General features: G+C 32.7%; 2 protein-coding genes across 4 annotated transcripts in view; both read left to right on the top strand.

The window, feature by feature from the left end:
* The window catches only part of LOC100371480 (tubulin polyglutamylase ttll6-like), a 30060-nt gene extending 27143 nt beyond the window's left edge, over window positions 1–2917 (top strand). For all 3 annotated transcript variants that reach the window (XM_078012703.2, XM_085506916.1, XM_085506917.1), the window contains one exon: window positions 70–2917. In XM_078012703.2, coding sequence (XP_077868829.1) covers window positions 70–169 — 100 coding nt within the window. In that variant the 3' untranslated portion in view covers window positions 170–2917. The remainder of the gene's footprint in view (window positions 1–69) is intronic.
* A 2707-nt stretch (window positions 2918–5624) lies between these two features.
* LOC102801835 (NADH dehydrogenase [ubiquinone] 1 alpha subcomplex subunit 13-like) lies at window positions 5625–14487 on the top strand. The gene is made up of 4 exons (XM_085506722.1): window positions 5625–5749; window positions 7133–7211; window positions 8063–8134; window positions 14087–14487. Exons 1-4 carry the CDS (start codon window positions 5656–5658, stop codon window positions 14274–14276), a joined length of 435 nt encoding a protein of 144 aa, XP_085362848.1. The 5' UTR covers window positions 5625–5655; the 3' UTR covers window positions 14277–14487.
* Window positions 14488–15887: the final 1400 nt, after the last annotated feature.

The following is a 15887-nucleotide window of genomic DNA, read 5'->3' as shown; positions in this document are numbered from 1 at the left end:
ACAAAAGAGAGTATTTTGATCGCTCTCTCTCGTAACTTTAACATCCACCTCTCACTCTTTAACTTACAGCAATTGGAGCTTCGGGAAAACCATGCAGTTGTACTCAGTTGATGAACTCTTACGCATGCAGAAAGCCAGGAAGCAAGCACGCACCCTTGCACGGTCATGATCACCTGTTTTGATGTCTTTCGTACTCTTCTCAACGCTGAAGCCTCTCACGGCTCTGATCTCTCATGCGACTCTTGTCGCGAAGAAAACTCACTGAGACGTAGTTATTTTCTTAAAAATTTATAAAATTTACAGTTTGATATGAAAAAAAATAACATGACATTTCCCTTTTGTTTATTAAAACTGTGTGTGTATACATTTATAATAATTTACTTGCTTTCATTCAGATTTAGTGAGTTTGCCATCCCCTAATTGTCTTTCTACTTGATTGATGTACATAGAATTTTTTTTTAACTGGGTGTATATATACATTATATATATATATATTGACCAAATTTGTAAATGATTTACAATTTGTACATTTTTCTGAGTGAACCAAGGGCTGTTATTTGTATATTTTTATGATCTTTACATATCTTGTGCTTGTACACCCTCCCCTCATCTACAAGTATGTACATATGTACATGGTTGAACTTTACGTGAAACTGTAGTAGTCTTCTTGGGAAGGAAGAGATTTCTGGGTTGAAAGCAGTCAATTCAATATTCTTAAAATTTTTATTAATACAAATGTGTGTGACTCAGTACTGTAAATCGTTGATTTTCGCTAGTCAAAAATAATGCATTTGTCAATTTGAAGACACAAGGAGAGAAAAGCTACTGTGACTTTCACTCCCGTTTCATGTACTCTTTTGTTGCAGATTGGTTTGTCCCGTACCTTGATACAATACAAGAGATAAATTGACTTATCCGAATACTTCTGCATCTGTTTGATTAACGAGGGGAAGGATATGTAGAAGGTACTTGCCATTGTCTTTTTTTGTGGTTCACTGTGCAGTCCATCCTTTTCACTGTTTGTTTATTTAATTTCTAGTGTAAGATAATTGATAAAAAAAAAAAAATCATGACATTTCTTCATGATTCCATTTGAAAAGACATTTTACTCTACTGTGTGTTTTCGTATCGGGTGACAACTTTTACAACGTGAATGACCAGAACCCAGTGCATTCATTTACGGGTGCATTTCATTACTGATGTTATTATTATTTAATTGTTTTATTATTGCTGCATTTTTAAATATCCGTCCAGATACAATAGTATTTTAAAAAGTCAGTATGCTCTTTTATGTACTACGAACCATTACGATTTACTAGGAATTTTTGAGTGTTTATCTCCGTCCTGCTTTTATATGCGTTTGTTTCATATATCTCACCTGCGCTGATAGTTTCACCTGAATATCTTACCATATAGATGTACGCATATCATATTTTCATATTCGATCACACCTTCATAGAAGCGCATACATTAACTCAAGTGTAAGGTGATATTTTTTGTGCATTTGCACTTTTAGTACCTATCGAACCAATGCGCTTTGATTTAGTGTACTTACGCAGGATATATTTTGTTTTATAATAACGACTACTTACAAGTGTAGGTAGCATTGCTGCACATAATTCGAACAAATATTACAATTGTGATCGTTTTGCTGCTATGAACTTTTTTCAAAAACAGCTTCCTAAAAAAAAAATTATTTCATTTTTATTTCACTTTGTTAATAATTACTGTAAAATCTGTATTAAAAACTGCAGCTTCTATTAAAATAGTACAATGTAACAGAATGGATGCGGTTTCTATTAGAGCATCTACACATATGAGAAATGATGAATTTTTGGTTCTCAATTGTTCTCAAAGAATGTGTGCGACTTCTATTAGGGATGTGGCTTCTAATACAGATTTTACGATACTTTGGCAGGAAAAAAAATTATTTGCTTCATAAATATGTGATAACAAGTTAGGATTCAATAATCAGCCTTAATGACAGTTTGATTGTTTGCTTCCAAACCATACAAAACATGGTAATAACATCATTGTTGACTGTCCAAGCTGCTGTGTTAGAAGTTTTGGTTCTCAAGCACTTATATGAATGTTCTATTATTTAGCTTACTTTGAATGTGGTGAAGAAATTCTTTTGTTAAATCATAATTCTACAACTCTGATTCTGTCTTTATTTCTTACTTTCGTTTTAATATCAGCTAGACTTCCAATGTTATCGTCTTGAAAGTATGGTGGTGGTTCTTGTTTTTGTGTTTGGATTTTATTTAATCAAACGACATGTATTACAATACATTTCATATGTTCGCATGGAGCGATGACCACTGCTTTTTAAATGCTTTATGCGAGTAAGTTGGCATTCATTTCTAGCAGGTGATATTAGCTGTGATTTTTTTTTTTTTTTTCTCCAAAGCAATTTTTAAATAATTTTTCCAAATGTGTACGCATACAAAAATATGTTGATTTTCTTTGTATATGTCAATAGCCATGACAGTTTCAGACATAAACAACGAATAGCTTTTAATGTAATTCTCAAAATGTAGATGACCAGCAATCTTAGGTCTACAATCTACATTGAGCCCTGCAGTTGTATGAACTCTCAGTTTTCATTATTATTTGGTGTATTTACATATTTTCATGTTGCTGTTCAAAACTAGAGTATTCCAGTATTTACACGTCCAGATCAAAGCGACCACAAACATCTTTAGTTCAGTAAATTCAAATATGAAAAAGGTTCACGTACAGCATGTTTTTAATTATTTTGAATTTATACATGACCTTGAAGTATTTTTTTACAGATAATTACATCCTATTCTCACCTGCAGTTTGTCTGATAAATCACTGTTCAATCTAGCAATGAAAGCATATCCCATCATACTTTGCTGTTTTCTGAAATAAATGCTAATTGTATATTGACAAATGTGTTTTGTTTTTCATAATTTGGGTGAGGCTGCTTAGCTAATATACTGCAAAAGTTAAGAGACTGCCCTCTATGGCTACACTGAAAAATGCTCCTGTTTAATGATATTATAAACGCTTGTACCATGTTCCAACATTTCATTAACATTTTGTTAAATCCTGAAAGGTTGTAGCATGCATGATTCAATATTTGTCATCGTCAGTTGCCGTTTCTCAGTTATTTACAAACACTACTCGTTCTAATGGCTGAGGAATGCAGTTCATACAACGTTAATCTATGGTTGCTCGTCATTATATTTGCTATATTCTAAATAATGACTACTCAACGATTCATTTGAAGATGCTCTTTACACAATTGTACGCCCTGTTTACGTCACATGAGCGCCGCTAGAGGGCGGGACATATTATTATGTTCACCTGAAGCATGTTAGGGTACTGAGAATGAAACTCGAGTTTTTTTTACACGTGCGCATATTTTAGTGCATATGGTAGTAGCAATATTTTGAGTACAATTACTCGTTTTAGTATTAGTCAACAATATGTGAACTTGTTTTGTTCACTGTCAATCTGTTTTTAGTGAAAAAACAGTAAAATAAAGCCATCTTAGCAGCGGTTTCCATAGTCTATGACCACAATGAAACATATCAATAAAAACCTACTAAAAATGTTGTCAATTTTTTAATATTTCTAGACACCAAAAGGTATCCTGTAAGACACTATATATCATTTTTCACCATATGTCACTGTGCAAAATATTGATTCGTTTCATTGGGAAGGCTGTGGTAAAATGCCCTAAACCCGACAAAACATGCTATTTTCACCATTATAAGTTTATCCGAACCGAGTACGGTGACCCCATATTTTTGTTTTGTTTTCTTCATCTTCGTGACAAGAAATATCAAACATATAAAAATAAAGAAAATGACAATACTTTTACTTCTGTGTAGCATTCTACCTTAAAGGAGATAAACAGCATCTGAATGAGATAAACTGTTACTGCATCTTGAAATCTGATGTAGCTGAGTGTGTCACCCAGGTAACCTTGCAGAGAACATGTTCTGAAACGTTTGATATGAAAACTAGATCAATAGAACTGAATACCAGATCATAAACTGTTTTGACTGTAGTTGTAGTTGTCACAGTATTCAAGCACATCGTTTTGATTAGAACTTGCCCTGAAGAAGACAGCATAATGCTGCAAACCCTAGACTTGTATACAGTGTTTTATTTATTTTTTGGTGTTTTTTTATTTTTTTTTCAATGAAATAAAATATCATGGGAGTGTGTAAATGTCAAAGGTGGGGTTACAGCGAAAGTATTTAAAATCTGGTTTATTTTGTAACGGTAACACGGCTTTCGCTATGCAAGTTTGCATGCTGTATGCAATTCTATTTTGTCTTATTTTGCCGGAACGTAAACGGAAAGTCTGTAATAACGCTCCCGAAATTGAACAGCGGGTAAAGAATTAGTCCTTGGGGCCTTGTTGAATAAGAGGCATGCTGAATCTCAAAACTTCACGTGATCAAGACTTTTGAAGCGGTAGACTTGAAACCTCTATCTTCTCTTCCATGGGCATTATCATTTACCGTCTCTCCATCTATTTGTACAGTAACACATACGTACGAATACTCAATACAAATATGGACCCGAGGTAGGGGTTTCTGTTTTCGGTGGTTGTGGTTCTGCATGGCAACGGTCATATGTAACATAAGTTACGACGTTATGAATTGTAATTGCTCATACATAATAGTTTTTGTGTTTTTTTAACGTTATAGCAAATGTGTTAGAACGCAAACAAGAATACGAACGTACTTTGAATGTAGCAAACAAATCCCGGACAGAGAAACACATATATCGAAAAATATGTTGAATTGTCTCAGGTATTCGAACATTACTTATAAATAAAACCTGGTTTGGTATTTTTAGCTACCCTAATGAGTGTTTGTTTCCTGTAACTCAAAGTTTGGTTAACTGATAATTAAAATTCGAGTTACTAAATTTGAACGTAACAGGCTACATAGATTTTTTTTTGTTTGGTTTAACGTTGTACATTTCCGGTGACTCGAAGTTTGGTTAACTGATGATTAAAATTCGAGTTACTAAATTTGAACGTAACAGGCTACATAGATTTTTTTGTTTGGTTTAACGTTGTACATTTCCGGTGACTCGAAGTTTGTTATATTTGAGTTACTAAATTTGAACTTGGTCTTTAAAATACGGGCGTGTTTATTTTTGTAACTCGGTGTTTTCGTAACTCGAATAATTCAGCATCCCAGGCAGAGCACCAAAATGCGATTTTCACCGAAAATAAAACGTTTCCTGTAAAGGATTGATCAGCCGCCACAAATAGTTTGTTGCATCATTTTGACTATGTTGTCATATAATATACAAGGAGATTATATCGTTTACATGGCAACATATTACTCATAGTTTGAAATTCGTAAAATCTCAGCGATCATATTGGAAAATAAGATGTTTATAATAACTAAAAATGTGTTCTAATTCCCAGTAATCAATGTGCTAGGGGGTAAAATTAAAGTCCCATTTCAAAGATTTGTATAACACTTTCACCCGAGTATAGTAGCTCTCTGGGGCCATCTTTCCTGGTTTGTGGGTTTGCGCCCACTTGAGTTGTGTGTGAATGCAGTTTATCTCACCGCTTGGTGGCGCAGCGGCTCGGCCTTTTATATATTTTTTTTCTCATTTTGCGAACCAAAACGAGGCTGCAACCAATCCAAGATGTCGTCTGTACCGTACAAGCAAGATATGCCACCGAAAGGTGGCTACGGCCCCATTGCTTATAAACGCCATATACCGAATAGGGGAGTTTCTGGTGAGTGACACATGTTTGCTTTATTTATCGTAGAGTTTTGTCATTGCTGTACTAAAGCTATACGCTATTTTTGGACATTTACCGTACACCGGTTAGCTGAACTCTTCTGTCGAGCTCTAGTCGGGTCACGTATACAATGTGATATAATTCGCATAGTTCTGTGTACAGGTCTGTGAATGTGGAGATGGTAGTTTTCATTAGTACCTTGTCGGCATCCCCGCACACGGGTTTGAGTGCCATCAAGTCCCAATGTAAATAACATCCCTGCAACAACCATGTACGGTGCACATGAAAACAGTTTTGCAGCTGTCGATCGTTTTCAACCAATCATCATCGGAAATACTACCTAACCCAAACACTCCAGCCCCTCCAGATAACTATACGGGTCCTGAAGAGGGGCAATTAAATTAAGATGAGGGAGGACGGACACTAGACGGAGCAGAAATATAATAATAGTAATGAGTGAGGGCATCCTAAGGAACTCTTATCTCCTTCTGTACCCCACACCTTAAACTTAACTCTAACCCCAACCCTCTAACAGCCTTCTAATTTAATTATGTATGCCACTGTTCAGGAAACCTATAGCTAAAGTATGGGTTGGGGTACACAAATAAGTCTTTCCCAATTATCAACACCAGATATGGTAAATTTATCATACTCCATTGTTGCTGTGGCAAGAGAAAATAAAAACGTCAAATATAGCTGCAAAACTGTATCAAATACAATCTATAGTATTATTAAACCATAGATAATAATACTTTCCGTAAACTGTTGGAGTACGCCCGTGACTGTAGCACAAGCACTATGTTCGTTGAAAACCGTACAAACACATTTACCAGTTTATATAGAAAGCTAATTTATGTTTTTATGGATCGATTACGAACATCAAACAATACGCTTGTGTGTGCCTTGCTCAATAGTGATGTGAGATGGAAGTCTACTTTAGTGCAGCATTAGACAAAGGTAGTCTACTGAGTTTAGTATAGTTTTCAAATCTGTATGGTTTGTAATTTTATTTTATTACATATTTGTTTGTATCTTTTTCTTTATATATGGTCCATGTCTGAAATAAAACCATAATAATAATAATAATAATAGAGGCACTTGACAGAGTCTGTGATTAATTTGTTGAAAAGTTTAACTTATTCCATGTTGAATAAATCGGAGTAATACATATTGAGCTGCAAAGTTCTTTATATTTGTCTGCACATGATGTACGCATTTCATCAGTTTGTATTTTCGTAAAATCTTGTAATGATGACTAAACATAGGTAACATCATGTTGAAGGTTAATCAGTTCAAGTTAGTATGATATGTATTGTACTATAGCTGTGATTACCAGTGATGTTGTATACACTGCCTAACATGCATCGTTTCTTATAGGTTATATGATGTTTTTGGGATGTGCAGGTGCAATGACAATCGGAATGATTGGTCTTGCCTATAGCAACAGACTCAGAAGGTAGATTTATTGTTGTTGTTTTTATTGTTGAATGACAAGTATCGATGTAGATATATTTGCTGCGTTTACATGACCGCATTTTATTGGAGCTTGAGAATGCTCAAGCCACCAAAATTGGCTGTGTTCGGCTCGAGCCAAGTCCGGCTCCAATACACCCTCAGGTTGAACTCTAAACAGAAAAATAGCATATAAAATTATGCGACAAAAAATTCAAGGGACGACTGAACATATCCAATGGAGATTGAAGATACTTTTTAAAAACACCAAAGATTTAAATCAGAGTAACAGTCACGGTACGGCGACGTGTTCCTACTAGGTTTAGGTTGACAATTGGTAATTGAGGAAGCTGTTATGTTCAGCTCTGAACAAACTAAATTGAACTTGGGCAAATCTCGGCTCTCGTTCGGCCCTGACTGTGTGAGCACCTTGGAGATATTATCCTGTTAATTGATGGGAGGAGCAGTAATTTAGCTCCGATAGAATGCTGTCGTTTAAACATACCAAGTAGCATACCAAGAAATGTGGATGTATCTCGCACATAATTTGCATAATCACCATTTTCATGTCAGAATTTCTATAATTTTAAATGACTTCACATGCATTTACGCAAATGATAAAACCTTTCCTTTGTCTATGCTAATAATAAGTGGTATTTTGATGAAATGCAAATTGTTAGTTCATGTGCACTTCTGTAAGAAATATACTTCTGTTAGAGCAAATACTGTATCAATGTTTTGTATGAATAAGCATGTGAAGTCATTCATCATGCTGATGCATTGTTTTCTGTCTATATGTTCTGGTTTTCTATTTTCTCTCCCACAAATATCAAATTATTTATTTTCTTTACATAGGGCCAGGAAATTTGAACAACAGGAAGCTAAAATAACTTTAATGCCCTTACTCATGGCAGAGGAAGATAGACGGTGAGTTACTTTACTCCACCAATTCATCAAAATTGTTACTTTTTCTTCTTCAAGTTCCTGATTTATAACCCCCTTATGTATGTGCAAAACATAAAATGCTGTAAACCTTCATGCAGGTAATAATGTATTAAATACAGTAAACCTTCATGCAGGTAATAACGTATAAAATACTGTAAACCATCATGCAGGTAATAATGTATAAAATACAGTAAACCTTCATGTAGGTAATAATGTATAAAATACAGTAAACCTTCATGTTGGTAATAATGTATTAAATACAGTAAACCTTCATGCAGGTAATAATGTATAAAATACAGTAAACCTTCATGCAGGTAATAATGTATTAAACACAGTAAACCTTCATGCAGGTAATAATGTATTAAATACAGTAAACCTTCATGCAGGTAATAATGTATTAAATACAGTAAACCTTCATGCAGGTAATAATGTATTAAATACAGTAAACCTTCATGCAGGTAATAATGTATAAAATACAGTAAACCTTCATGTAGCTAATAATGTATTAAATACAGTAAATCTTCATGCAGGTAATAATGTATAAAATGCTGTAAACCTTCATGTAGCTAATAATGTATTAAATACAGTAAATCTTCATGCAGGTAATAATGTATAAAATACAGTAAACCATCATGTAGCTAATAATGTATAAAATACAGTAAACCTTCATGCAGGTAATAATGTATAAAATACAGTAAACCTTCATGCAGGTAATAATGTATAAAATACAGTAAACCTTCATGCAGGTAATAATGTATAAAATACAGTAAACCTTCATGCGGGTAATAATGTATAAAGTACAGTAAACCTTCATGTAGCTAATAATGTATAAAATACTGTAAACCTTCATGCAGGTAATAATGTATAAAATACAGTAAACCTTCATGCAGGTAATAATGTATAAAATACAGTAAACCTTCATGCAGGTAATAATGTATAAAATACAGTAAACCTTCATGCAGGTAATAATGTATAAAATACAGTAAACCTTCATGCAGGTAATAATGTATAAAATACAGTAAACCTTCGTGCAGGTAATAATGTATAAAATACAGTAAACCATCATGCAGGTAATGTATAAAATACAGTAAACCTTCATGCAGGTAATAATGTATAAAATACAGTAAACCTTCATGCAGGTAATAATGTATAAAATACAGTAAACCTTCATGCAGGTAATAATGTATAAAATACAGTAAACCTTCATGCAGGTAATAATGTATAAAATACAGTAAACCATCATGCAGGTAATAATGTATAAAATACAGTAAACCTTCATGCAGGTAATAATGTATAAAATACAGTAAACCATCATGCGGGTAATAATGTATAAAATACAGTAAACCTTCATCCAGGTAATAATGTATAAAATACAGTAAACCTTCATGCAGGTAATAATGTATAAAATACAGTAAACCTTCATGCAGGTAATAATGTATAAAATACAGTAAACCTTCATGCAGGTAATAATGTATAAAATACAGTAAACCTTCATGCAGGTAATAATGTATTAAACACAGTAAACCTTCATGCAGGTAATAATGTATTAAATACAGTAAACCTTCATGCAGGTAATAATGTATTAAATACAGTAAACCTTCATGCAGGTAATAATGTATTAAATACAGTAAACCTTCATGCAGGTAATAATGTATAAAATACAGTAAACCTTCATGTAGCTAATAATGTATTAAATACAGTAAATCTTCATGCAGGTAATAATGTATAAAATGCTGTAAACCTTCATGTAGCTAATAATGTATTAAATACAGTAAATCTTCATGCAGGTAATAATGTATAAAATACAGTAAACCATCATGTAGCTAATAATGTATAAAATACAGTAAACCTTCATGCAGGTAATAATGTATAAAATACAGTAAACCTTCATGCAGGTAATAATGTATAAAATACAGTAAACCTTCATGCAGGTAATAATGTATAAAATACAGTAAACCTTCATGCGGGTAATAATGTATAAAGTACAGTAAACCTTCATGTAGCTAATAATGTATAAAATACAGTAAACCTTCATGCAGGTAATAATGTATAAAATACAGTAAACCTTCATGCAGGTAATAATGTATAAAATACAGTAAACCTTCGTGCAGGTAATAATGTATAAAATACAGTAAACCATCATGCAGGTAATGTATAAAATACAGTAAACCTTCATGCAGGTAATAATGTATAAAATACAGTAAACCTTCATGCAGGTAATAATGTATAAAATACAGTAAACCTTCATGCAGGTAATAATGTATAAAATACAGTAAACCTTCATGCAGGTAATAATGTATAAAATACAGTAAACCATCATGCAGGTAATAATGTATAAAATACAGTAAACCTTCATGCAGGTAATAATGTATAAAATACAGTAAACCATCATGCGGGTAATAATGTATAAAATACAGTAAACCTTCATCCAGGTAATAATGTATAAAATACAGTAAACCTTCATGCAGGTAATAATGTATAAAATACAGTAAACCTTCATGCAGGTAATAATGTATAAAATACAGTAAACCTTCATGCAGGTAATAATGTATAAAATACAGTAAACCTTCATGCAGGTAATAATGTATAAAATACAGTAAACCATCATGCGAGTAATAATGTATAAGATACAGTAAACCATCATGCGGGTAATAATGTATAAAATACAGTAAACCTTCATGTAGGTAATAATGTATAAAATACAGTAAACCTTCATGTAGGTAATAATGTATAAAATACAGTAAACCTTCATGTAGGTAATAATGTATTAAATACGGTAAACTTTCATGCAGGTAATAATGTATAAAATACAGTAAACCTTCATGTAGGTAATAATGTATAAAATACAGTAAACCTTCATGTAGGTAATAATGTATAAAATACAGTAAACCTTCATGTAGGTAATTATGTATTAAATACGGTAAACTTTCATGCAGGTAATAATGTATAAAATACTGTAAACCACCATGCGGGTAATAATGTATAAAATATAGTAAACCTTCATGTAGGTAATAATGTATAAAATACAGTAAACCTTCATGTAGGTAATAATGTATAAAATACAGTAAACCTTCATGCAGGTAATAATGTATAAAATACAGTAAACCTTCATGCAGGTAATAATGTATAAAATACAGTAAACCATCATGCAGGTAATAATGTATAAAATACAGTAAACCATCATGCAGGTAATAATGTATAAAATACAGTAAACCTTCATGCAGGTAATAATGTATAAAATACAGTAAACCTTCATGCAGGTAATAATGTATAAAATACAGTAAACCATCATGCAGGTAATAATGTATAAAATACAGTAAACCTTCATGCAGGTAATAATGTATAAAATACAGTAAACCTTCATGCAGGTAATAATGTATAAAATACAGTAAACTTTCATGCAGGTAATAATGTATAAAATACTGTAAACCATCATGCGGGTAATAATGTATAAAATACAGTAAACCTTCATGTAGGTAATAATGTATAAAATACAGTAAACCTTCATGTTGGTAATAATGTATAAAATACAGTAAACCTTCGTGCAGGTAATAATGTATAAAATACAGTAAACCTTCATGTAGGTAATAATGTATAAAATACAGTAAACCTTCATGCAGGTAATAATGTATAAAATACAGTAAACCTTCATGCAGGTAATAATGTATAAAATACAGTAAACCTTCATGCAGGTATTAAATAATGTATAAAATACAGTAAACCTTCATGCAGGTAATAATGTATAAAATACAGTAAACCTTCATGCAGGTAATAATGTATAAAATACAGTAAACCTTCATGCAGGTAATAATGTATAAAATACAGTAAACCATCATGCGGGTAATAATGTATAAAATACAGTAAACCTTCATGCAGGTAATAATGTATAAAATACAGTAAACCTTCATGCAGGTAATAATGTATAAAATACAGTAAACCTTCATGCAGGTAATAATGTATAAAATACAGTAAACCTTCATGCAGGTAATAATGTATAAAATACAGTAAACCTTCATGCAGGTAATAATGTATAAAATACAGTAAACCATCATGCGAGTAATAATGTATAAGATACAGTAAACCATCATGCGGGTAATAATGTATAAAATACAGTAAACCTTCATGTAGGTAATAATGTATAAAATACAGTAAACCTTCATGCAGGTAATAATGTATAAAATACAGTAAACCTTCATGCAGGTAATAATGTATAAAATACAGTAAACCTTCATGCAGGTAATAATGTATAAAATACAGTAAACCATCATGCGAGTAATAATGTATAAGATACAGTAAACCATCATGCGGGTAATAATGTATAAAATACAGTAAACCTTCATGTAGGTAATAATGTATTAAATACGGTAAACTTTCATGCAGGTAATAATGTATAAAATACAGTAAACCTTCATGCAGGTAATAATGTATAAAATACTGTAAACCACCATGCGGGTAATAATGTATAAAATATAGTAAACCTTCATGCAGGTAATAATGTATAAAATACAGTAAACCTTCATGCAGGTAATAATGTATAAAATACAGTAAACCTTCATGTAGGTAATAATGTATAAAATACAGTAAACCTTCATGCAGGTAATAATGTATAAAATACAGTAAACCTTCATGCAGGTAATAATGTATAAAATACAGTAAACCTTCATGCAGGTAATAATGTATAAAATACAGTAAACCTTCATGTAGGTAATAATGTATTAAATTCAGTAAACCTTCATGCAGGTAATAATGTATAAAATACAGTAAACCTTCATGTAGCTAATAATGTATAAAATACAGTAAACCATCATGCAGGTAATAATGTATAAAATACAGTAAACCTTCATGTAGCTAATAATGTATAAAATACAGTAAACCTTCATGCAGGTAATAATGTATAAAATACAGTAAACCTTCATGTAGGTAATAATGTATAAAATACAGTAAACCTTCATGCAGGTAATAATGTATAAAATACAGTAAACCTTCATGCAGGTAATAATGTATAAAATACAGTAAACCTTCATGCAGGTAATAATGTATAAAATACAGTAAACCTTCATGTAGGTAATAATGTATTAAATTCAGTAAACCTTCATGCAGGTAATAATGTATAAAATACAGTAAACCTTCATGCAGGTAATAATGTATAAAATACAGTAAACCATCATGCAGGTAATAATGTATTAAATACAGTAAACCTTCATGCAGGTAATAATGTATAAAATACAGTAAACCTTCATGCAGGTAATAATGTATAAAATACAGTAAACCATCATGCAGGTAATAATGTATAAAATACAGTAAACCTTCATGCAGGTAATAATGTATAAAATACAGTAAACCTTCATGCAGGTAATAATGTATAAAATACAGTAAACCTTCATGCAGGTAATAATGTATAAAATACAGTAAACCTTCATGCAGGTAATAATGTATAAAATACAGTACACCTTTTAAATGAGGTGTTTTTTTCACAAATTTTGTCCTGCATGTACTTTCTTAGTCCTTGTTGGAAGCTGTTCTGACAGGGTTCTGTGCATCTGATGTCATACCTGGATTGGTTTGTTTTGAGTTCTGTTGACCTTTGATCGACCGTTTTTGTTCAAAAAATGTACATTTGAACATGCCGTCATTAAGATATGACATACCTGTTATTTATGTGAGCATATGCATAATACTAATCTTTTGTTATTTGAATGTACTCAGTGTGCATTTGTGTGTGATTTCATAACGTCAACAACAATAGGGTCAGGCATTCAAGCTGCTTTAGATCTATAAAAGAAATATGTCCAAATATGGTTAAACATGGTGAGGCATGATATGAAATATTATTGCTCATTAGGTTTCTCACAGCGTAACGGGAACAGGCTGTACATGATGATAATAAAAAAAACATGGTAATTATTCTCAAATCTGTGTTCTTTTTTTTTGTAGCAAATTGCTGGCAATGAAAAGACTTCGAGATGAGGAAGCTGAAATAATGAGTGACGTACCAGGTTGGGTTGTTGGTGAGAGCGTCTACAACAGTGAAAGATGGGTGTGGCCCTCAAACGAGGAATTCTACAATCTCCTTGCCAAAAAGGATAGATTTAGCAAAATCCATGAATATTATTTGCATGTCTGAAATATAATGTGTATGCTTTTTGTTTTTTTGAATTTTTGTTAATAATATTAGTTTCAAGAAAAGCGTGCGAGATAACGAAAGATGTTAGGTATATATCGCTGCACTATTACAGTACTTCTCTGTGGTTTTATTGGACCATATTCGATCTGATCAATAAGTTCTCTGTGCTATTTTAGATATCAAGAATAAATAATTTGTGTTTGTTGGATAACTGCATTGTTTGAGTGAACTTGAATGCAAAGACTTCTTTTTGATGCCTGTTTAATAGTTTGATTGAATTAATACTATCTAGATATGTACATGTACCTTGGGTCGGCCTTTATTAAATTACATCATCATCATCATTATTGTTGTATAACTGAGTTGAGTAAATCATGGGTAATATTTGCTACGTTCACACGACAGCATTTTATCGGAGCCCAACGACTCGAGCCGGCTTGAGCCAGCAAAAATAGCCATGTAAATGCGTTTGGCTCGAGCCAAGTTCGGCTCTACTAAACCCTAGGGGTTGAACTTCGATAGGGTTGAGTCCCGACATGGCTCCGATCATGTAAACGCATCGGACCCAACTATTGGAGCCGAAATCACGCCCTCAATCGTTCTTCGAGTAACCTCTCATTTCAATTATGGCAGAGACAACATCTTTCATAATTTCACGCAATTTCCGGCTTGAATAAGATGTACCCGTCCTAATATATAGTAACGAATTATTGCGATAAATTGATAGCTCAATGGGAAACAGAAAATGGTGTACGAAATTATGCGACAAAAACTTGAAAGAACGATTGAACGGAAACTTTTTAAAGACACTAAAGATAAAAATCATAGAAGCGATCGCTGTACGATGACGTGTTCCTGGTAGGTTTAGATTCTTCCATAATTTCTCTATGATAGAGAATCTGTGATGCTCCCTAGTAGTTTAGATATCACTACAGTTGAATAATTACAAAATGGTAATTTTGCCTGTATTAAACGCATTTTAGCTGCCGTGTTTCCTGTTTATTTGAGATACTAGTACCTAAATCATAGTACCAGTCATTGTCTTTTCTACCTCCATGCTTTTTTTTCCTAGCCCAACAGCATCACGCCATGTAAAGAAAAAACACAAGCACGACACTAAAATCGTTTTCAGTCACTAATTATTCAAGGGCACTGTTTCGTTCGACTCTGATCGAACTGAATCGAACTCTGGCAGATCTCGGCTCTCGTTCGGCTCTGATCGTATGAACACATTGGAGATAATCTGCTGTTAATCCGTGGGAGGAGAAGTAGTTCGGCTCCGATAGAATGCTGCCGCGTGAACATAGCAATAATGATACTATTAAACTTATCAGTGATAAGATCTAAACACAGTCACAGTCACTTAAATAGAATGTAAACTAAGCCAAGATTATTTATTTCCCTGCTATGATGTTTATGTAACTACCAACCCTCACCCCCACCCCTGTAAATGCATGCACTTAAAATGGCTAGACTGTTTGCTAGAAAAGGTTTATCTCTAAACCTTTTGTTTTGCCGAATTTGTTATTTTTAGTTCTCATTCTAACAACGTTAACATTTAAAATTCGGTCTCCGTCCGTCCGGAGTCGTATTTCAGAACCCTGTTGACCA

Source organism: Saccoglossus kowalevskii, chromosome 13 (assembly GCF_978046115.1).
Source record: "Saccoglossus kowalevskii chromosome 13, keSacKowa6.1, whole genome shotgun sequence".
Taxonomy (NCBI): domain Eukaryota; kingdom Metazoa; phylum Hemichordata; class Enteropneusta; family Harrimaniidae; genus Saccoglossus; species Saccoglossus kowalevskii.
This window is presented reverse-complemented; position numbering and strand designations above follow the sequence as displayed.